This window comes from Stegodyphus dumicola, chromosome 12, assembly GCF_044657685.1.
Source record: "Stegodyphus dumicola isolate Sdum_Otavi_A_Nest chromosome 12, ASM4465768v1".
In the NCBI taxonomy this organism is placed as follows: Eukaryota; Metazoa; Arthropoda; class Arachnida; order Araneae; family Eresidae; genus Stegodyphus; species Stegodyphus dumicola.
The window spans coordinates 30,577,037-30,602,883 of record NC_140779.1 but is presented as its reverse complement, the minus strand read 5'-3'; the positions used below and the strand labels follow the sequence as shown (position 1 = coordinate 30,602,883).

Here is a 25,847-nt window from a genome sequence, read left to right as displayed (position 1 = left end):
AAACACGAAGCCAGGCCAAAAGAGAGTAACTTTTAGCTTATAGCTACAGCATTATGACTTTAAAATAGCTCAACAACATCCTTTGCATTTTTTATGTTTTTTGCTACCTTGACATTTTCCCTGTATATAAATAAATAAACCCCAAAAAACTCTCATCAAAGTACGAAACATAGTTCTGCTATGGCGAAATTACTTGATTATTTTTACCGGCATCCTACTGAGACAGTCGGCAACTCTGGAGAGTATGGTCGTTTCCCAGGACAATGACCTGATGGCCTTGATCTTGGGTTTGTTGCCACAGCTCTGCGGTGGAACTTCTATTGAAGGGTCCTCGACCCACAGACCCAGAAGTGGAACACGTTAGAAATGAAAAACGCTCGTTCCCGCCTCCTTTCGAGATGGAGAGTTTATGTCAACATCAACACATTCACTTATTGCCTGCAATCTGACGAGTTTCGCTGTTCCCGGTCAACTCCGGACGTAGGCGGTAAGTAAGAATGCTCTTTCTATATTTTGAATGTATTATTCAATATAGTTTTCTCTTTATGCAATTAAGGCTCCATAACGATTGCGATGAACCACATAAATAATTGCAAAATAATTTTGGAGTCACCGATTTTGCATGATGCTCAAAGTTTTTCCATTTTAGGATCATTCTAAATTGCTTATATTCCATAAAGAACTAAATTTGAGTTCACTGAGAGAAACTGCTTGAAAGACCGGACAATGTAATAACCCTATGGTCAACACAAAGCCAAAACCACGAATCTGTAAAATGACTGCTTCAAGAAAAGCAAGTTTAAAATACGAGACATTTTTCAATGCATCCGTATAGGGAATATCCCTAAGTATTTTATTTTATTAAAAATATGATGATTACGTTTGCACCACTTTTTTTAGCATATTGACAAAATATTTAGGAGAAATCATAATCATATCTTTCTCGGCATTTAAAATTATTCCGGTTAATGATTAAGATAAAAATTTCACAAAATTTTAACATAGCAAATACTAATGAAAGTTTTAACTGTTATTTGCATCTCATATGAACTTTAGTTGTGCACAGATGACTGCCGTCTGTGAGACACATGTTTTTAAAAATTTCTAAAAAGAAATATTAATATTTGTTACAGCTTTCCATAAACTGAAGTTAAACATTTAATTTTCCTTGCTGTTACGTTAACAAATGTTGAATAAGTTTAGAACAGTTTCAGAAACGCCACCTGACCATTTATTAAAAGCCCAAAACCTATGCTTTTTGCTATCCAAAGCGTATACCTACTGTAACTACTGTAAGCGTGTACTATATACCTACTAAATCTATTATTATGACAGGTAGTCTTACATCATGCTCATACTGTGACAGGTGAAATGATGGAAAAATTTGAGTTATGATTTTAATATAATAATTTAGTTATATTTCTGTAAGAAAATATTTATATTTTTTTCTCCACAAAGTTAAAAAATTGAAACCAAAAAATGCAGAATTCGTGTTTTTGGCATGGTATTGATGAGATCTCTGTTCATTAGTTCAGTACTGGCAAAGAAACGAAAAATTTCTGTTTCGGGGCACTGAATAAAAATAAATACTCATGTGTTGCCATCGACTGAAATTTACAAAGAAATATTACTGAAAATCGAGATTCAAACAAAAGTCAATCATAGTATTAGAACTTCCAACTTGAGGTACTGTTGCAGATGTTGATGGCAAGAATTTTATGTAACTTTTCCGTTATTTTTTTGTAATCGTAAATTTGATAGAAGTGAACTACAGAAGAAATTTATACTTTTTTGCTTCAAGGTAATATAATTTTTATCACCTTGTAATGGTGTATCATTTGATACCTTATATAAATCTGACGCACTAATATAAATATTAAGCAATCTGAAAGTTAAATAAAATACGAGATACTGAGTTTACATTCTCACAAATTCAAATGTTAAATACTCGACCGAAATATAAAACTTATTAAATAATGAAACAGTTTTTAATAATCAAATACTTAATGACGAAAGTTAATAATGAAATAAATTTTTCATTTTTGTTTGGTCAATTGATTAAGACAAAATAAGTGAGAATTTTCGTGGAGACATTTCTAAGTGAAACTAGCTTGTGTTCACGTTACGCGTGAGCAAAAACAAGAAAGCACACCTACAACACAACCGTTTGGTTTGGTTTATTTAATTATGGGAAAACACTCGAGGGCTATCTGCCTAAAGGGAGGTATGCCTTCGTGCAGGACTTTTTAAATTTAAGGAAACCGGGCTCGTATACGCGTTACACATGGTGAAAACCACGAAAATATCCATGCCGTCAGCCTGTTTGTCGAGATTTGAACCCGGGTAGAATTACCAGTGTTTAGCGACTTTACCGCTCGGCCTCTGGTGAACTCTCGTTTGGTAGATTTGAGCAAATCCTACCAAATATATTGAGCTATTACGTATTCAATGGATTTATTCACTCGGCCATGAAGCCTTTACTAGAAGATCATTGCAAGAGTGTTTCAGAGTTTTTGTTGTAATAAAAATATTAAACATTTTTATTATAAAACTACTCACGTTTAATTGTACTCAGAACAAGAAAGGCATACACATAAATAATAATTATATGTACTGTATTTTGTAATATTTCCTCTGTTTGTCCTAAACATAACGTAAAACATTTCCTAAAAAGTTGTCAAGTTATACGGAATGAGAGATATCGGGAGTCGTGTTTGCGGGACTCTACTGTAATACCAAGATCCACCCCAACAACCTAGGCTAAGACGTCACTGTGGCCATCTTTCAGACTGAACACAGGCCACGACTACTTCCAGAGCGATCTCCATAAAATAGGCATTGTCAGCTTCCCCATATGCCCACTGTACAACTCACGAGAAGGGACCTACATCATACTGTCTGCATTCTGAATGTTAACAAGTGCAGGATCATACGGTTGCCCTTTGAAAGGAGATCTATGTTGATTCCATACTTCTTTTAAAATAGTATGAAATTTATTCTGTTGTAAAAGAAGGGTATTCACGAGAAGGGGATAAGTGATAAGTGTCGGTGGACGTGGGCACTGTCCCTTTGCCGTAAAGATTAATCAGTACAGCACCACGTCCACCCTTATCTAAAGTTGGCTAGAGATTGCATATATCTACGTATAGAACATAATAATTATTCCAGTAATTACGCAAGTGAGCCTGGGGGAGCTTTCATGCAGGGCTAGTACATATACACTACGTGTGTGCAGAAGGCGGTTGCAACTAAATTACTTCAGTGCACGTATAAATAGTGCTGTGAATATACATATTTACATAATTATGACATTGCATGTCTTATATATACACTATGCAATACGGCATTTACATTATATATGAGATATGAGATAATAGTGGTATTACATTACCATTATTGACTTTACATTTACGAATTACATTATGCAGATTCAACTCTGTAAATACATTGTATATAGAACATTGCATATAGAATATTTATTACACTATATTTGCTCTTGCATTTATGTGATTGAGCTTTAGGATAGCGTACAGGCAGACCTGATATATAGACATTATATGTGCTCAAGGCAGCTACATCTGAGATCCTGCTGCACCTGTTTGATTTTTGTACAGACACATAGATACTTATTTATGACAGCGTTTGCATATAATGCGGTACTGTAAGTATTTTCTATATTATGTTACGTAATTCGATACAACATATGACTTTACATTACTATGCGGAAATGACGTTACACTTGCGTTACGTGGTATTACATTTACAGTTTGTGCAGTGTTCGGATTCAGCAGTGTTTTTATTATGTCCAATGTGACATTAGATTTTGATACATATTGAGCAATATAATTGCTCTGGCAGTTATGCAAATGAGCTTAGGATGTCTGACATGCCGGGGCATGTAAGTATACATTTCTGCTGTTCATAGGCGCATCTTGCTATGTCACTGCGGTGTGCGCAGGATTGTACTGTACATATGCTTTTGCACAGATATTCTAAGATATTGTCCTTTGACTGTTCAGTACATCCGATGCGACATTTACATTTAAATACACGTATTTAAAGCAGTTAGGTTGTGCAGCCACTTATGGGGATGGGCATTGGGTAGCATTACACTTGCAATTCAGGTCTAGACAGAGCCTGAAGTCAGCTGTGTGCTTTCTTTGTCTGACACGTCATCCAAATTAATATTCACTGTTAAATTAGTGGAGATGTTCGCGCATACTTGCTGATGTGCAGGAGCTATTTTATATAATGGTTCTTAAGTTATTTACATTGCTTGAATTTTGATCAGTACTGCTGAAATGTTGCGGCACGCTTCGGATATACAGTACATGTACACATACGTGGTATACTTGGCATGTTTGACTTACTGTTGGTAGAGTTTGCTTGTTCAGCGCTATATTTGCGTTATCTGAGGAGACATTTCTCAAAAGCCATGCAGGCCTTGCACTAATTATTCGACTGCGCAAAGGTCAGTGCCGTGTCTGGCAATTTTAATGACGTGTCGACCCAGGTGCTTCTGCTTAATCGCTGATCATCTCCCCACCTGCAACGCTGTGGAGGTGGAAACTCGAGAAGACTTACTAGAAGGATGGACAAGGTTATACTGGATGGCGCGGAGTTACATAGCCGGCTTGCCAAAGACAAGCGTTGGTTGAAGAAGAAGCAGTATGGCATTTCCCATGCAAGATTAATCAATGAAGTTCATTAAACGCAAATCGTCTTCAACACGTTAGTTGCAATAATAAATTTTAATGTTAGAGAATAGTATATATACATATGTAATGAAACTGGTTGGGTGACAGGACATGAAAGATTTGATTATGAATGCGGCACAAACTTGCATTAAAAGTTTCGGTGAAACAGGACATTTCCCATGATTCACTGTGAACAAACACAGAATAAAAAAACCCATGTAGATTTCTTCATAATTAGAACTGGCCGAACAATGTAATGACAGAACACTTTTAGAGGCACTGAAATAAGAACACTGAGACGTAGATGCGTAGAAAATACTAGTTTCGTAGATACGTGAAGCTCCATCTATGTTGAAGAATAAGCAATCGAGACGGATTAAATTCCTTTTATTTATTTTAATTCACTTGTGGCTACAACTCACTTGGCACTCTACTCGTGCCTATTAAAGAACATTTTCAATTTTGATATTATTCCCATAGAAGCGAAAGTAGCAGCACACACATAATTGCAGAAAGACGTCTAGCCAACAGGAGAACATAAGCAAAAGTGACGCATTAATTCATAGAAAGAAGAGAGAGATTCAGTTTTTAGTTTTGGTTTACAATTTGATGATTGGTCAAGAGGCATCTCCATTAAGGGTTACGTAAGATTGCATGATTAATTTGAATGACTTAAGAGCTATTTTTAGGACAGATAGATGTTCCCAAATAAAATAAAAGAGGTTATAGTGAATTAAATTTAGCAGTTTGCTTTTATATTTTTTATCTTACATATTATATTTATATTATGTGTGTGCTGCTACTTACACACACACACATATATATATATATTTCCTACTTTGCAGCAATTGCGCAAGTAGTAATAACTTGTATTCACACTAAATGGATTTAAGATCATACAACATTATATATATATATATATATATATATACTAATTTATTTACTAAATAATATTGATTAATTGGTTAGATTATCTCCTAAGTTTAATTAAAGTAGAATTATCTTAAAAGAGTGAATCCATACTAGTAAGTTATATTTTGAAAGATGTTTTGAAGTAACTTGAAAGTAAAATGTTAATAATGTTTTAACGTTATGTTAATAATGTTATATATATATGTATATATATATATATATACATATGTATTACTGTAAACCCACAGAAGTTTTGAGAACAAACTGACTTCATTCAGACTTCGAGTAATTATTTACAATACAAAATTCTCCTTAATCCCTTTATAGAAATTAATGAACCTCATTCTAAAAAGGATGTGATATTTTGAATGTGAAAATTATTTTGAAAATTCTGATGAATAATTTGTATTAGCATTTCATTACAATCGAATAATTTTGTTCTTTACTGACACTATGCTGTGTCTCATGTTAACGACACTATGCTCACTATGCTGACACTATGTTCTCCGTTAACGATACTATGCTCCGTGAGACGTTGCTGTGTCTCACGGAGCTCCATTATTGTGCAGAAGACGGCTATGAAAGATGGCCATTAGAAATTAGGCAATTGGCAATATAGCAATGAAAATGAAAGCAGTATCATGAATATAATGATTTTAAATCATTGTAAACTGTGTTAAAGGCGTTTTATTTCTTAATATTTGACACAGCACAGAGAATGAAAGATATTACTTTAGAAACGATGCCTTAAAACAGGGTTTATTGATCTTTTCAAAGCTAAAAATTAACAATCGTAATTTGTTTTAAACAACCGTAATTATTTTAACCTTTTCATAACCAGCTTGGCGTTTCTTCTAGCTGTTAACCTGAGGTTAAGCGTGCCTCACCCTTGTCCCGGCTCTGGGTCCACAACAGGCATATATGAATTAAAAAGCTGAGTATAAAATACCTGCATGTAAAAACGGAAATTACCCTTCGTTGTATTACTATTAGTACTTCAACGTAACACTTAAGAATTAGCATTTAAATTAATGCTAAGCTTATAGAGTGTAAGAGTAAAGTGATTAATTCTAAGAGTAAAGTGGGCACTCGAACTGCACAAAACAGCTAAGATCCTTTCGAGAGGTTTTTGGTAAAAGAGGAGTGGTGAGAGTTCCTCAAACCGCCTTCTACGGTGTTCTCACTCAAAATTAGCGCGAACAGTTAACTAGATTCAACAATACTTCAAACACCTGAGCTCCTACTTGTACCTATTTAATGCTGTTTAAAATTTTTGTGTAGTGTTATTCTTTAATATGTTTAGTGTTATTCTTCGATTATGAATCAAAAATACACCTACTTTTGCTATTCACGATTTTTACTGGATTTTAATTTAAGTGAAAGTTAAATTTTTTTGTATGATTTATTTTTACAATCCATTCCAAATGACGCTAATTTAGAAAACATCATTTAACGTCTTTGGAAAATATTTCCAGAACTCGTAGAACACATTTTCAATTTGTTATATTCTATTCAAGAAAACATTTATAGAATTTCTAGGAACAGGAAATGATTTCTAGAACGTAGTCGTAAAAGGTTTTACGCCACGTTTTCTCAAGTGATTTTAACTTCGAAAGTCTGGGAATTTAACTCTGATGATACCCTTCTGAGCATCGAATCATGCTCAATTCTCCTTGGTTCTTTCTTAATTATATACGTGAGTCTAGTCTCTAATATCATGTATTTAAACTATGTCATTGAGTATTTAAATCGTGTATTTATCGCGTATTTAAAGATACAGATGTTTAGATGTATAATGGAAGTAAGAGCAAAAAGTTTTATTTCAACATTTTGTAATCAATATAAATTTATTAAATTTTGCACGGTAAAGTCGCTGAACACTGGTAGTCCGTTTCGAGGTTCGAAGGGTTGGCTGTATGGATGTTTTCGTTTTCCCCATGTGTGGAGACACTTAGGAAAGTCTTCCAAAGAAGGCATCCCTCCCTTTAGGCAGAGCACTCTAGTGCTTTGCCATAATCAAATAAACCAAACCACCATACACATACGCCTTAAAAGAAAAAGTATCTGCCATATGAAATCTTCTTTAGAAAAAGAATCTCTCACAAGAGAAACAAAAGATACTTGACATTAAGATGCTCTATGAAATAAAACTAAATTGCCGACTTACAGGAGAAATATTTTAGCAAACGTGAAGACGGTAAAATATTAAGGACAAGGCCAGGTTAGCAAGACTAAGCTCCTTCTCTAAAACAAATTAAATTTTACTCACTCTTTATTGAAAACTATCGAAATAATACATATTGTTGCGAAATGCCGAGCTTTTACTGAGGTAGCTTCCCGGCTAAGCGGCATTAGGGCTGCCAGAAAGCGGCAAGAAAAGGTCTGGTTTCCACATTTGGCGATAATTGGCGACAAAGTTGGCTATATGCCATAGATGAAGCGAGAACATTCTAGAATGCATTCTTAGCAGTTTTCTTGGGAATACTCTGGAAGGTAGGTTAAAGATATATATATCCTGCCTGTGCGCAGAATAGTAATGTAGTAGAGTATCATGAGTTCAGTAGTAGTGTCTTGAGTTTGGAGATTAGCTTGAGAGGGATAGACCGAGTCGGAAGCTGTACTCTAGTTGCCATGAAGCTGTCTTCACCGTCATACCCCGAAGGCAGTGTTGTGCACTGTTTCAGCGTCTTTATCGTAGTTTTTCGAGAACTGTAAACGTGTCTTTTGAACTGTCCTATGTAATACTGGGGAATAAACAGGGGCGTAGCTAGAGTTTCCAGCGCCCTGGGACAACTGAAGAATTTGCGCCCCTTTCTGTGTACCAAGAATGGAAAACACTTCATTAAAAAATTTCGTAGCATAAATTTGGCGCCCCTTGGATGGTGCGCCCGGGGTCAGATGTCCCCCCTTGCCCCACCCTAACTATGCCACTGGGAATAAATTGTGTTTTGATTTTTCATCAAGTGTTATCATCACTTACTCCAAATCCACGAACCCGCAGAAAGCTATCATTATTTAAATTACTTTCACTGAAAAGAATCTTTTTAAATATTTACAAAGATATTCTGTCCATTTTTATTTAATTCAAAAGTTAGTATTTATATACACGTAAAAATATGCGAAATAAAAACAAGGTCTTGTTTTTTTTTTTTCTATTTTTTAGGAGGGCATGTATTTTCAAAGATCTATGCACAGTTTAATTATGATATGCCTTTTTAGTAATGTCGCATTCTGCGGCTAGAATACTTAAACTATTTTATTTGGAATCTTCTAGTGGATCTAATGTGGATTATTTTTAATTCATGATCTTTCTTATTAGAGTTAATGCAAGCTGAGAAAGAAATGACCTTCAATTTGCCATTAAATAATTGCTTTAAAGTGCAGCTTTTGATGCTCTGCCTTTATTTAATAATTTGTGCAACTGAATTTATATACGCTTCGATTAATCTTTTTTAGACAGCAGCACAATTTAGTATAAAAATGTTCTTCAAAGACGAATTTCATTCAGGCATATTCTATACCACTTATATTTGTTTATATTATATTCTAAATCTTTTCTCTATAATAATCCAACATTTTTTTGGTGTACATGTTGTTGTTGGGCGCATCATCATGGTGGGCGTATTTCTGAGTTTAAAAATATCTGCGTAATAAAAATCTAGTGGAGTAGCTAAAACTGAAGTCATACATTTTATTTACAATTTTTAAATTAAATGTAAGTTATCTGATCTAGAGACGCAATCAAGTAGTCGTGCGGTTATAATTGAAAATGTTATTCAAATTATTATTTTGTGCAGTTTCGTTAACCGTATAAAATATCATAGTAGTTTTCTTTAATTTTGAGGACATTTCAAAATATATGCAGAACTTTTTGTCCAAACTTTAATAAAGTACAATAAAAAAAATAAATAACATAGTCGGTTCTTAAGTGTATGTGGGTGACAGCTTATGTAACCCAACGAGTGAAAAGGTTCTGGATAGAAGATGAGGTGCAAAATAGAATACATCTAGATTGAAATTGCATGAAACAGATTGCATTACATATGAAATTCTTTAAAAAGGGAATGAACTAAAAGAAAAATTCTTAAAAAAAAAGCATATGTATAAAAGTGTATCCATAATATTTACCAGGTGAATATAAGTTTATTGAACATAACTTTTATTTAAATAGATTTATATAAAACTTTAGTTAAAAGTTTAGATGTGATATTTTAAAGCAAGTTTTAGTTGAATTATTGATATCATTTTTAGAACCAGTTTTTTAGTTATGAATTTATTTTACATCCTGCACCATTTTAACAGGGGCCTTTTTGTGGAACTCCTTTACCATGTAAAACCAGTCTAAATGCATTTCGCTGTATGCAGGCAAATTGCACCTGCAAATTAGCTCATGCATTTTAGTAATGGAAGTTTAGTAGTATGCTCATGCATTTTGCATTTTGGAATTCTAACGAAATTACATCATAGATGTTGTAGCAATCATTTCATCTTAAAATCGTTCTTCGAAGCAGCAATAAAATTACTACAGACGTAGATCGATTCGTTGGATTTTAATATCCGCTGTTTAGCTTAGACGCAGCGGTTCTCAACCTTTTGACTAACGCGTATCATCTAAGCAAAAATTGAAAACCTTTAGTACCACCACTACAAAGTACCATTACCACCATCACTCTTGAAGAAAGCTCGGATCGCATAAATTTACGATTGTTAGAGAAAAAAACTCAATCAGGATGTTGGGGTTTTAATTTTTGAATTTAATAGTTAAAAACACTTTGCTTTTTTTGCGTACCACCTATTTTTCTCTTACGTACCACCAGTGGTGTGCGTAACATAAGTTGAGAACTCCTGGCTTAGAGCTTGATTTCTTCTGACGCATGCGCAAGTCACCCTTATAGAGGCGCTTTCTCTCTTTATGTATATGCTTTGCTTCGTTTTTTTTCTATCTCCTGTGCCAAAGCTATCAATGTTCTGATTATTATATGACATGATGCCCACTTTCACAATACTTCCGACAGGCTTTGTCAACTACAAATACAGCCCCCTACAAAAGATTTATGGTCAAGCAACCCTCAATACAGAAGAAAATACGCATAATGATGTTAAAACCCGAAGCGCTAGGCATTAAACTCTGCAGTGCAGAACAGGGTCCCATTTAGCCATAGGATACCTAACTCATACATACGTACATTTTATACCAGTTAATGTAATGTTAATGCATAAGTTTAACGCTCAATGGATTCGAAAAAGGGAGTGCACTTTTTTATGTTATGTATGTATTAACGTAACGTATGTATGCATGCATTATTAATGTAGAATGTATAACGAAGTATGTAGTTATAACGTAACTTACATAATGTGCACTGGTATTGCAATATGTCTTTAGAGTTTAGGAACTTTTATTATTGTATGTATTAATATATCGAGTGCACTATTAAGGGGACTCATACACCTTAAAACGCATAAGATGTTCGAATAGGTGACTGTTGCAAGAATTGGGATAACTTATTTATTTTAAAAGCAATTAATACCAACATTTTACAGCTGACTATATAATATAGCTGCTTTCTGAAATAGTAATCAGAAAGTTTGTGTTGCCAAAAATATTTTTATAATTTAATCCGTTTGTGACAACATTTTTCGTCATGTTTCCAACTTGCGCGCACAGTTTAAAACATTCTGTTTCATAATTTAATTCCATATTTAATATATAGCTTTTATAACATTTGGAAACTACTGTAAACCTAAAATTCTAAAAATTTCATGTTAAATTTTTATTTTATTTTGAGTTGAGTATATAAAATGTATTTTATTAACAAAATTTGTAACGTTTTCGTCCATAAAATTTTTCAATATTAAAATATTCATCAGATTGTTGGTTCAGATAGAAAATAGTGCCCACATAAAGAAGTCCATCTAATTTCAAGCACGTACCATTAGCCATTTTTAAAATATCATGCGCGCAAGGTGGAAACATGGCGAAATATTTTGTCACAAAGAGGATTAAATTACAAAAATATTTGTGGCAACACAAACTTTCTAGTTACTAGTTTCCAAAGCAGCTATGTTATGTAGTCATCTGTAAAAAGTTGGAAATAATTGCTTTTAAAATAAATAAAATATCCCAATTCTTGCAACAGTCACATATTCGAAGATCATGAGGGGTTTAAGGTGTATGAGTCACCTTAATATATAATGTACAACGATGTATAGCTACTGTCTTAATTCAGCATTGGTATTGTAAGAATCCGCAGTACGTCTGTCTTCCTACATCAGCTCCTGTTTGGCAATATTGTTTTTCTGGACAGTTGCGGGATCCAGACGATACCCAAATAGTCGATGAAATCCCCCGCATGTCCGAACCCTGCTCTCAACTCTCATATGCTATCTACTATGTTCATCTATCTGATTAAAATGCTGATTCATATTATACGGTTTATAATATGAATGAACATTTTAATCAGATAGAATTCTGTCTCATTTTTCTGTCATGATTGTTAAGGCTTCGTTAAAGCTCTCTTATGTTCTTGGGTTAAATAAATATATTTGCAGTTTTCAAAATTAACAGTTTTGTAAAACTGACCAATATATTTTGTGCCAAATTTCGTTGTCGTGATCCCTATGAAAACTGTAATATTTTATAAATAGCAGCTTCGCTGCCAGCCTTCGTTTGGCTTTTAAATGTACCTGAAAAATGGCTGAAGGGAACACCAAACGTTAAATTTAAAACCTGCGTAGAATTTCAGAACAACTTCATAAAAAAAAGTTATTACGTATAGCAAAATTACAATGAAATAAGCAATGTCCCTTAATACAAATATTAATTATCCTAATAAATAAATTAACCAAATTCCCTTTGCAAAATCTTAAGAACTCAAATGTCATAAAGGAGGTTAAGAACTTTGTTTCCTAAAAAAATCACTCAAAACTTTTCATTATCTTAAAGACAGTGAAATGAGAAATAAATAACATAAAAGAATATAAAAAACAAAAAATTCTGAAAAGCGAAGTATAATTAATGATATTTTATCTTATATTTTAAAGAGAAAAACATTGCAATGAAATAAGCTATATTCCTTAATACAAATATTAATTATCCTAATAAAAAATTAACCAACTTTCCGTTGAAGGAAAACAAATCATACAAAACTTTTCGATATCTTACAAATAGAAAAATAAGCAAAAAATAACATGAAAGAAACTCAAAAATAAAAAATTCCGCGCAGAATTTTACTCTGCAAAACAACTTTATCCAAAAAAAAAAAAAAAAATCAATAAAAATGTATTATAAATATTAAAAAAAAAAGACAATGAAATATGCCAATCTCTTAAAAACAGTGACATAAGAAATACGATGGAAAATTGTTCCCAAACCCACATTTCTAAAAGAATGAAACTATTCAAAATGACGCGATTTCATCAAAAATCTATCAGCAACAATAAGAAAGGAAAATTGTTGCCAAAATCACATTTTTAAAGATGTGAGATGTGAGAAGTGTACTCGGAAGCTTCATTTAAATTTTTAAAAAAAAATACAATTTAGCTTTGGTCAATTTAAAGACTGGTTAGTAGAGTTTAAAATTTATTTTTGCTGTTAAGAAATTAACAGTTCTAAGAAAAATAAAACTGTGCTCGTGCAGAAGTAAATAATATGTCTCTTAACTTTAAAAAAAACTTATTTACTTAATCTGAATAATGCTGAGTTATTAGATATTTAAAAACTTTCGTATTTTGCAGATGCGGCCGTTTTATAACTTCAGGAATTTTGCCATACATTTAGCTGTTATCCTGGCTATTATGGTCCACCATTCTTTAGCCTTTTTCTGGCCTGAAGCATATCATCATCCAATTTATTACCGAAGATTTGGATTTCCATCCAGACCTTTGAAGCATGGACCTACACCAAAGTTCGACAAGGATGTCCAAGACAGAATTCGATCTTTCATCGATCCCTTTTACATTCCAACTACTCCATCTTACGAAGACATTCGACCATATTTCAGAGACAAAGGCATTGATTATCCTGATCTCACAGCTCTGCACCCGAATGTCATAGGAAGGTAGCACGGGCGTGGATGATGTCATAATATGTTATTTCAATTTTAATGAGCTTTTTGTTGTTAATCATATTTGTTTTTATAATTAGGATATTGTACAGAAACTAATATATTTTTAATAAACTGTTACAATGTTAGATTCTGAGTTTCTATCTCTTTTTATATGTGTTTTGATCTTTATAAAATGAGTTATAGAACCATAACTATAATAAAGCAACATATTCTCAAAAATGACTGAAATATAATTCGAGCTACCTATACCCGAGAAAAAATATCGGCAGTATTTCACGATTCAAAATTTATCAGAAGATTCATGTTGAAAAAACTGGACTGGGAATTCATCAGACATAAATCCGATCGAAAACTTGTGGTATATTCTGAAGGAACACCTTAGCAAAATGGATTGTATAACAAAATAACGCATGATTAAGAATGTTGTAATAATGTGATTTCATGATAATGAAGTAAAACATATATGTACAAGATTAGCAGAATCAATGCCAAAGAGCATTATAAAAATCATTTGTACTAAAATTAGACATATTTCCTGTTAATTTTATTATTATCACTGTGTATGAAGGTACGTACGTAAATTATCAAAAAATAATAAATATTTATTTAACCGAATTGTCCTACATGTTCTGAAAATGTGCTAAGAATACATATTACAAAATTTAGCATTAAGATAAAATTTTATTTATCCTGGAGAGATCGAGAACCGAATCACAAAATACCGGATGAAAGACCACTCTTTTAAATATATAAAAGTAAAATTTAAATCCTTATACAATAAAATGTAATTTAGTTACAAATATATTTTAATGATGAAATGTAAAGAATTGCTAGGTTATAACAATGCAGGAACGTTAAAATTGTGCAGTGCCCTCCCGAGGATTCGAACTCTGGACCTCCTGAGTACGCATCGAACTTGCCTCTAGTTACACTACAAAGACTTGCAGAAAAGAGGGAGAAAATGCCTTACAGGCTCCCCCATATTAAATGGTGGAATTGGGAATTAAGGAACCCAATCGCCAAATCCTGGCGGGGATGAATTATCGTCCTCCACCTTTTGGTTTGGGTGCTGCTTTTACTTATACTTCTTATAGAATTTTCGATGTCAGAAAAATGAAGAATGTGCAGTGCCGTTACCAGGATTCGAGCTCCACACCTCCCGAATACCCAGCTACACCACAAATGGCATGCGGAAAAGTGGGAAAAATACCTTAAAAATTTATTTTATGACTGTTATTCACCTATTAAGATCTGTTAAGATTAATAGGTGAATAACTATTAATTACCCGTAAATTACTCATTGTACTTCTAACAGCCTTTTCAACTGGAAAAATTATTTATGTTATTTTATTTTCAATGGCAAGAGAAATTATTAAAATTAAAAATATCAAGGCCAACAGATGTTAATTATATAGTACAGATAATAAACAGGTTGCAGGTATTGTGTTGTTTAGCTCTATGGTTCGTCGCCGTCTCCTGCAGCATGAACTGAGTGCTACGTTCCCTCTACGTAGGATTTTCCTGTCGCTGAAACAGAGGCGCCTCCGAGTTCAAGTAGCACGACACACAATGCGTGCCCTGTGGCAACAATCCGTTATCTCCGATGAGTCTCGCTATAGTCTGTAGCACAATGATGGAAGAGTACCCTTCAGACGTTACAGAGGGAAACGTCTGCTCCTATAGGTGTGTTATCCGGAGTCATACCGCACAAACGACTAGCTTCATGGCGTGGACAGCTATTGGGCATAATTGTCGATCTCATCTAATGCAGATTGCGGGCAACCTCAACAGTGATTGCTATATAAGGAATTTGTGGAGCCAATAGGTCTTTCCCATTCTTCTACGTATTCCGGGCGCTCTATGTCAGCAGGATAAAGCTCGTGTACATGTTTCTCAACCTGCACAAGCCTTTTTTAGGGCACACCAGATTTCGCTATAGAATCCTGTTCCCAAGATAACATACAGAACTCTATCATTCAATGCCACGACATGTAGCGGATTTCATCGCTAAGCGTAGCGGACACGCACAGTGCACTGATTTCCGACGTTCGTTTTTTTTTTAGTCCAAAGAGGCTTTGTCTCTGAAGAACTATTGTTTTCATTTTGCGTTGAATCACTATAAATGTCCGTTTCACTTGTCAAACTGTTGCCATCAAATGTTACGCTTCTGCATTATATTTGAAGAAATTAATATTTAGTTTTAATAAGGGACTTGACTATTGAGTAATAAGAAATTATTGAACTGCAATATTTTCATATCTAATAATTTATGCACACTAATTTTTAAAAGATAAGTGGCCAGAAATCAAAGCCAATAAAGTTTGCGTACAACTCGAAGGAAGCGGGGGATTTCTTATCTAACTTTCAAGCTTCAAACTTGAGAATGCAAAGAAGGTTACACTTTCAAGGTCATTGACTTCCGAAGCAAATTTCACGTTGATTGGAAGTTATTATTTCTACTTTCTTTGACAAAAATGACAACCAATAAAGAAATTCCTTTAGTTACGAGACAACTAATTATCAAATTGAGAGATGAAGGTAAAACTCTTCGTTATATTGGTAAAACCATCGGAAACCCATTTTCTAGTGTGCAAAGAGTTATTCAAAACTATCTTGACACTGGTAGTCTTGCTGTAAAACCAAGATATGGGAGATCGAAGAAGCTAACGCAGAGAGAAGAAAGAAAAATTCTTTTACGAATTAAACAAAATCCTAAACTTTCTGCTGCAAGCATTGCAAAAGACATTTTTTAACTAGCAACAAGAAAATTTTTCCTGAAACTGTACGAAAAGTGCTGCGAAAGGCCGATTATCATTGACGCAAACCTAGGTCTAAGCCATACATTACCGAGACAAATAGAAAGAAAAGAATTGCTTTTGCCAAAACATATTTAAACTCTTCGCAGGACTTCTGGAATAATGTAATTTGGTCAGATGAAAGTAAATTTACAATATTTAAAGTTAATGGCCACCCTATTGTATGGAGAAAACCAGGAACAGGACTGAATCTGAGAAATTTAAATCCAACTGTCAAACATGGAGTTCGCGGTGTGATGGTATGGTAGTGTATGTCGTCGAAAGGAGTTGGAAATTTTCACATTATTGATAAAGTCATGGATAAGTATGTTTATCTGGATATTCTAAGGAAAAATCTACGAGACAGTGCCCGAAATTTAAACCTTTTTAATACATTTATTTTCCAACAAGACAACGACCCGAAATATACAGCTAAAATTGTGAAGGAATATCTCCTCTATCACACTCTAAGACAGTTGCGCACTCCTCCACAGTCACCAGACCTCAATCCAATCGAACACTTGTGGGCAAAATTGGAGAAACGAATTCGAAAGCACAATATTACGTCTCGAAATGAGCTAATGAGCTAATTAGTAAATTGCAGGAAGAATGGGCGAAATTTACGTCGAATGATACTGAAAAACTAGTTCAGTCAATGCCAAGACGTCTGCAAGCTGTTTTGAAGAATAAAGGATATCCTTCAAAGTATTGAAGTAATGTAAACACTTTTTTAAAAAGTGTACGCAGACTTATTAAAGGGATTCTCTGAGTTTTTTTTTGACAAAATATATTTTTGAAAAAATGTAAAAAATATTACACTGATATTATTTACTTTTTATTTAAGCTTACAATTTTAGCTAATAAATTAAAAAATACAATGATTAAAATACATTTTTCTATGCTTTAAGTGTTTATTTTAATTTAAAATTTAGTCTGTACGCAGACTTTCGTGGCTAACTGTATATTTCTCGCATTGTGGTAAATCAACTGTACTTAGAGCCATCCAATTTTGAATGACGCAATCCTCCTACTAATATGGGCATGTGGAAGACCAAATTTTATTATCGTTTTCCTATTTTGTAAAACTTTAATCATTTTTTGAGTAATAAACTCGACGATTTAAAAGCGAACAATGGCAACACTCTACGGGGGTAAAAACCTTTTTATCACCAGCGCGCGGTACGGTGTATAGGAAATTCTAAACATATGCTCATTTAAAAATTATTTTGCGACATTGCTATTGAACTGAATTGTATGGTTTAAGTGCAAAGAACATGATGTTTAATATATAAAGGTAACACACAAAATGTTAAAAAAACGCCCCTTTGGACGTAATATAAAATCTGAAAGCTTTCAGATTTTTTTTGTCTTGTCTTGTAAGTTAGATCCACTATCTATAATATGTGAGATAAATTTTATTAATTTCAAACAATTTCTTCATGGTATTGCGTTTTTCACAAACATTTAGTGTATGTTACGATTCAGCAGATGGTGGTTGAGAAGATTTTAAGCTAGATTTCAGTCCCGAGCAGATATTGAGCATGCTATAGAATTTTTGTAAAGTTGATCCTGAAACAATGAAGTTTCAAAGTCCACCAACATCTTGACCATGTAGTCTCTATTTATCAAAAATTACATCACAAGATAAAAAAGTCGTTCATTTTTCAATGATTTTTTACTTTATTAATAAAATATTTAATAATAATTTTTTATTAATAAAATATCTGAACATTAAAAACAGAGATAACTAATTTTCATTAACTGTGAAGATTTTATCTTCTAACAAAGTTTTATCATTTTTTTTTTTTTTTCAATTTCACGTTAACTGAAAAGTGAATTATGCTATTCACTTATATTATGAAAAGTGAATTATATTATTCACTTATATTGTGAAACGTGAATTATATTATTCACTTATATTGTGAAACGTGAATTATATTATTCACTTGTATTGTGAAAAGTGAATTATTTTCGGTATTCTGTTGTAAGGATTATGCTAATTTTATTAACAGTTAAATTTTAAGTTCCTTTCCTGTCAAATTCTTAATTCCAACTTACTACTTCCGGCCAGAACGTAGTTTTAGAATCACGTCTGAATGCATAATGAGGAAGAGCGGTATTTAACCGCGAAGTTCTTTGGTCTTAGCGAGAGAGAATCAGAGTTTCTGATTTATGCGCGTCTGCCTTTTGGCCACTCTCTCTCTCAAAGTTGTTATTTCGCTCGGCCGTACTCAGGCCCATGTTAAGCTTCGTAGTCAAATAGAGTTAAGGGACCAAATAGTCCAGAATCTTGATAGCTTCCGCTATATTTCTTTAGTTAATCTTAGTTATAGTTTAATTTTTAGTCCCTTAAGTTCAAGCCCAAGTGTCGGCTTTGATTGTACACTCCAAGACGGAGTTTTGTTAAATCTTATTGGAATAATAAAAGGTTAGTTACCCTTCCATCTTGTTGTTTCTTGTCACACGAACGTAAGCGATTATTCGCTAACTAGTTCTTAAGATTCTTCACTTTCTCCAGTAACTGAGATTTGCACTAGTGAGAATCTTACACTGTTAACGCGAATTAGCTTAGCGCGCATGAAATTGTAAAGATTATGTTAATTTTTATTAACAGTTAAATTTTAAGTTCCTTTCCTGCCAAATTTTTAACTTCAACTTACTACTTCCGGCCAGAACGTAGTTTTAGAATCACGCTGAATACATAATAAGGAAGAACAGTATTTAACCACGAAGTTCTACTTGCTGAGTTAGTGATAGTGATAGTGACGGAGGACGTGGCCACCACCCCCTTACTATTAAGTTAATTAGCATATAGGGCCACTTCCGTCCTTATCCAGAGTAAATCCAGAGAGGCCACATGGGATGCTTGCACAAGTTGCCCAAACCCACCGCCTGGACCATCGGTTGGCAGTTCCGCGAACCATATGCCACCGGGTAGACTCCCGTCCAAAGTGCCCGGGTTCAGTGATTATTGAATCTTCAAAAATAGCATTGCACATGGCTAAACAAGGACAGATATACATTAGTAGTTATTTACATGCTTCTGTTAATACATATTTGCTGACATACAATCCAGTTCTGTTACATACATATACTTTGTAATACCTACATGACATTACCTTAATTTGCTTTGGAATAATAAGACAGAGCTAGTATATACACCTAACACAATAAAAATAAATAGAATAAATAAATAAAAAATAACATACATTAGAACACGCTTGCTTACACTTATATACACACATCGCAGACATATCTAGATTACTTATGCTTGAATGATACTGATTTACATTGAAATTAGCTGACATACTGACCAGTTCTGTTACATACATATGTACATATATTTTATACACCTATTCTATTTCATACATATTCCTTAGTAAATACTTACGATGCTATGTACAAACTGAAGATATACCTTATAAACCAGTACTGGTGCATATACCTTATTAAATATTCACGATACTATACTCTGTCTACGTTCCTGGAGCAGACCAAACTACTTACATACGTAGAAAAAATTGTAGAGTGTGCGTATATACACAATATTTACAATAAATACTTACAATGCCTGTGCTTTTTAAATGAGTTGCATTTAACTAATTATGCCATACACATACTTGCTTAGTTAGAGAGAATCAGAGTTTCCGATTTGCTCGCGTTTGCCTTTTTGGCTACTCTCTCTCAAAGCTGTTATTACGCTCGGCCGTACTCAGGACCTTGACAGCTTCGTAGTCAACTAGTGTTAAGGGACAACTCGGTTAGAATCTTGATAGCTTCGGCTATATCTCTTTTAGTTTAAAATTAATTTTAGTTTATTTCTTAGTCTCTTAAGTTCAAGCCCAAGTGTCGGCTTTGATTGTACACTCCAAGATGGAGTTCTGTTAAATCTTATTGGAATAATAAAGGGTTATTTACCCTTCCATCTTGTTGTTTCTTGTCACATGAATTCAAGCGATTATTTGCTTAGCAGTTCTTAAGATTCTTCACTTTCTACCGTAACTGAGAAATACACAAGTGAGGATCCCACATTTGACGCCTTCGCCGGAAATCGAACCACGGACCTCTGGAATACCGGGCCAGAGGACAGAACCACTACACCACGAAGGCACGCTAGGAAGGCGGGAGAAATATCTTATAAAATGATGAGCTAATAATTAGCGTTACATTAGGCTTTCTTGTTCACATCACTGTGAAATATATCAACACGATATTAAACGCCGTAAGGAATTAACGGATCCCCTCTCCCCCTCATAAGTGCTGTTTGTGCTGTTTTAATGTAGATGGGATCCAGCTGGTAGCTTGAAAATTCATGATTGGACTTCCGTTAAGAGTACTGTTGACTTCTATATTTGTTACTCGGAAAAACCTGATTTTATTAATCCACAGTCACACGTTAGAGGAAGCAATAACTTACTGGCTAAATGCAGTTGAAAAATTTAAATACACTTTTTTAAACTTTCTGAAACTTTAAAATTAAATTTTATTAAGCGTCAGGCTTAGTTTACAGATTCCAGTTTTAATATTTTTAACAATAGCAGATCTCAGCTACGCAACACGTAATAGTATACGTATTTAGATGAATAATCTGACGTTTATACAGAGTAGGTCAAAGTAAAAATATTCCTATGCTTAATGATGCGTGCATTGAACAATACCTTTCTGCTGAGATACACAAAGCTTATCAACTCATGTTTTCTAGCTCACTATTGTAGAACAGGTAATTATTCTTTTTTAAGAAAATACTGAATCTTCTTTGGAACTATTCTGAATGTATAACACACATACGCATGTTGATATTTAAATGTTGGCGAGCCTTTTTCATTTTTTATAGTTTTAAAAGTGCCCTAATGATCATAGAAATTCTAATTTTATTTATGCAGCATATTAAAATAATTGATGCCTATCAAAATCTATAGGTATCAAAAAATCCTAGAATTTATGAGGTAGATGCTCTTTATTTTCCATTCCAACATCCTTAAAGCCTTTTGCATGTTTCTAAGCATACTGTTTTAAAATAATTACCCACAAATCTAAGTAAGCTCTAATAAATTAAAAAAATTACTTATCAGTTTGTGGGGACATAGGTTATTTCGAAGCAGAAGCAGACGGTTGCGCAAACACAAATGTAACAGAAAGAGAGCTGCGATAACCTTGCGTTGGCTCATCGCTAAGCGCTTACGAATAATCTCGGCTGACATAAGCTTATATCGGCAAGACAAATTGCAAAAACAGGGCTAATAAAGCAAAATGACGGTCAGCCTATTCTACAAAGGGGTCTCTCTTCAAGAACTCTCAACTTATTAGTCCAAAAGGGCTTTTTCTTTGAAGAACTATTGTTTCCGTTTTGCGATTTTGCGTTGAATCACTATACACTGGTGTGCAAAAATTAAGGACGAAGTCGAAAAATTAGCATATCAGCTGAACGAAGAGGCAGAGCGGACAGAAAGACCAATCAGGAGATTAAGTAAGGTGATGTACGGTAGCACATGCGCAGATATGCAGGTAGACGTAATGGAGGAGTGTCTGAGTAATATAAAGCATGTTGTCGGTGTAAGATCAGTATTTCTGGCAAAGAGATTGCACGCCGTATAGCAGTTAAAATCACACCGAGTTGCTGCCTCAGCGAGAAATGGCGAATAATCAATCTGTTAGACGACATCTGGATGCTTTTACCCGAGGTCGAATCATTGGGAAGTTGGAGGAAGGCCGCAGTGTGACAAGTGTGGCTGCAGAGTTCGGAATTGCTCACAGCATTGGAAACAATTTCAAACTATAGGAACAGCTATCCGGGGGGTTTAGTAGTGGTCGTCCACGAGGAACCACACCCGCAGATGACCGGTATATTGCCTTACAGGCTAGAAGAAACAGGCGGCAGACAGCGTGAGAAATCGCTAGACACACGACACAGGCGACTGGACGACCGATATCGCGTTTTACCGTGGCCAGAAGACTGCACGGTGGTGGTCTGTTTGCACGACGCCCTGTACGGTGTGTACCTCTAACGCCTGCCCATCGGAGAAGGCGTTCTCTGTGGTGCCGGGAACGCCGGAATTGGAGAGACAACGAATGGGGACGAGTACTCTTTACAGATGAGAGCAGATTCAGTCTGAGTAGCGATTCTCATCGCATACTCATCTGGAGAGAGCGGGGAAGCCGCAATCATCAATCGAACATCATTGAAAGGAACAGGTATGGAGGTGGCGGAGTCGCATTGCGCTCCATGCTACTTTTTCAGTAAAGCTTCTTTTTATCCCTCTGATTTCTCTTTTAGTAAGTGTTGCTTACATTACTCATGTCCTTACGTATTGGGGATCTTACGGTATTAAATGTGTTGATTTGGAAATCTTTTGTACAATGTTATACTGAAAAAACCGTCTCGTCCTTAATTTTTGCACACCAGTGTAAATGTCCGTTTCACTTTTCAAACTGTTGCCACCAAATGTTAGAGTCCTGCATTATATTTGAAGAAATTAAATAATGGAAAATCTGCACACAAGTGTATGTATATTTCTCGCATTGTGATAAAACAACGGTACATAGAGACATCGAATTTTGCATGACGTAATTCTCCTACGAATATGGGCATGTGGAACACCAAATTTGAAATCTGGAATTTGTTTTATGATCGATTTCTTATTTTCTAAAACTTTAACGAATTTTTGAGTAACAAACTCAACGATTTAAAAGTGAGCAATGGCAACACTCTACCGGGAAAAACGACCTTTTTATATCCAGCGCGCGGAACTGTGTATCGGAAATTTTAAGGATAGGCTCATTTTAAAAATTTTTTTGCGACATTGCTATTGAACTGAATTTTATGGTTTAAGTGCAAAGAACACGATATTTAATTAATAAAGGTAACGCACAAAACGTTAACGTAACTCTTTGGACGTAATTTAAAATCTGAAACCTTTCAGAATTTTTTTTTTTTTTTTTTTTTTTTTTTTTTTTTTTATAAAATTTATTTTTATTTCTGTTAAAACTGATCAAAGCAGAGGTTAACGTAAAGCCAAAGTAATTTGATACCTGAATTAACTATCATAAAACATTACAGAATTATTAGCATATTTAATTTATATGAAACACCAGTTGCATGGATTGCTTGAGGTAGAAAATTGCTTGAAAATTGCTCAGAAAATTGCATGGATTGCTTGAGGCTCACTAGGGAATACCTTGAGCAGCAATGCATATGCTGAAGTTTGAATATATTTCGGAAAACGTTTTGGTACTTTTTTGTAGTAATATTTTCTAATTTTCTACTAATATCTTCTTCAAATATTGAATTGTTACTGGTGAAGTGTAAGCACATCGGAAAACATATGCGTAATATATCCCAGGTATATTCGATGATATTCAAGTTTGAAGAATGCTCTATTCGAACAATGCTCTAATTTTCAACAACGTCTAAGCAACAACAATATTGTTGCGTGCGTACGGGTTCATAATAGATTGAATACACAAGTCCGATAAAATGTTAATAAAATTTATTCTTATCACAAGCGATATAACAAAACGCTGAGATTTTCCTCAGAGATATTCATACATGTGCTCACAATATCAGGCAGTAATATCCAGTAAAACGCAAATGTTACATAGAACGCAGTTCAACGCATTTAAAGAGAAAGATAATCCAAGTTCTCGCTGAATTCGCAAAAAAATAATAACAGCAACTAGCTAAACAACTACTGGACTCTCCGGGATTTTTCAAAGCTTTCAATCGGTCGCGAGAGAGTTCTAGTAATTTCTTTGCTTGTCGAGATTTCTGGAAAGCAACAAGAGGATGGAATTACGGTTACACCTAACACAGTAGTCAATTACATTTATTCAAATTAAATATAAACTACCGAGATAAACTTTTACTCAATGTTAAATGCACGTGCTCCTGTAATTTTACTTTTCCGGCAGAGCTTTCTCTTAAAATTTGTCACCCGCTGCATTGCACGGGCAAATGAAACAATTTTAATTATAATTCTACTAAAAATATCTAACTAAAGGCAAAATTCGTAGCAATATGTTGGGGAAGAACATTAACGCTCTTATAATTTAGAATTATCTCACCTACAATAGAATACACCTCTTCAATCCCAAATTTCAATGCCTGGAGGTCCATTCAGCATAATGATTTCCCAAAAGAAAACCCTTGAGCACTATATCGATTTCTTTCAAAAATGTCGGCATTACATTATTGTACGACCTCGTCCTATTAGCTACTATCCAAAACCATTGCTGAGTCTGAACCTGCTCTTTCATTATGAAAATCGTATCGTATTCTACAGCGTCGTTGTTCAGGTCTTGTGTTCTTTGCTCCATAATAAACAAAGACACCAGCACACAGGTATACTTGTATGAAATCATATGACCTGGGAAAACAGCATTACCTAACGTCTTGTGTTCTTATATAGCTGGTATACAACGGCATCCGTTATCTGGTATTGGTTTGTAAGACTCGAAACCCATCCAGAAGTAGACGTTATTGCTATTGAGAAGTAACTCTATTTAATCAAACGGATCAAGGGGTTTTTCCTGTCTGCGATATAAACAAACTTATCTACCACACTCCTTAAACTATTGCAAGCTATAGGCTCATAGCTGTCTCTTTAAGTAATCAGTGTATATGAGTATATAAGAAGAAATCGACAATTTTTTATAAATAATAAATACAGCAAAATATATAGCTGTAAAGGCCAAATACAAATGTAATTTAAATACAGCAAAATAAATAACTGTAAATAGCTCAAGGAGAAATCGGATATTAAGCAATTTTTCCTTAGCACACCAGAAATATCGTTCATTCCCTGAACCAATCAGATTAAATTCTAAACCTCAATTCAGATAACTCTGTTTGAACTGCACACATTTACAGCTAATTATCAACTGACTATTCCTACTATCAGAACCACATTTATATGGCGTTATGCAAGATTCTGAAAGATTCGAGAAAATTTGTTCCTAAAGCTTCAAAAATTCATTTTACCGATGTCGCCAGGAGGGAACTTTTGTCCCATATCTCACGATCAATTGAGCTATTTTTACAATTTAAATGCTGTTGGATTCAGAGCTGAAAGAGCTAAAATTCTATGCAAGAAAAACGCTTACATAGTATAAAATATGTGGTCACAAATTTAATTGCAAAAAATACACTATAAAACTATTATCCTAAATGCAAAAATTAAATGACTGAGTAAACAAATGCATAACATTACAAAAATGCATAAAAATAGGAATGTAATCAAAACTATTTAAATGTTTATAGAAATTTATAAAAATACCTTGCTGTTTTCCCATTACCATTGTACCTCAATGTACACTGAGAAAAAGTAATCTGAAAGGTTTCAGATTTTAAATGAGGTTCAAAGGGGCGTTTTTTTAACGTT

At 34.1% G+C, this 25,847-nt stretch overlaps 1 protein-coding gene across 1 annotated transcript; it reads left to right on the top strand.

Moving 5' to 3' along the window:
- The first annotated feature begins 327 nt into the window (after positions 1-327).
- On the top strand, positions 328-13,808 carry LOC118199955 (uncharacterized). Its single transcript, XM_085827377.1, has 2 exons — positions 328-487; positions 13,344-13,808. Exon 2 carries the CDS (start codon positions 13,344-13,346, stop codon positions 13,668-13,670), a length of 327 nt encoding a protein of 108 aa, XP_085683503.1. The 5' UTR covers positions 328-487; the 3' UTR covers positions 13,671-13,808.
- The last annotated feature ends 12,039 nt before the right edge of the window (positions 13,809-25,847 follow it).

Bases quoted from the DNA above. Each gene is read 5' to 3' on its own strand.
- LOC118199955 (XM_085827377.1), top strand. From the start codon at position 13,344: ATGCGGCCGTTTTATAACTTCAGGAATTTTGCCATACATTTAGCTGTT.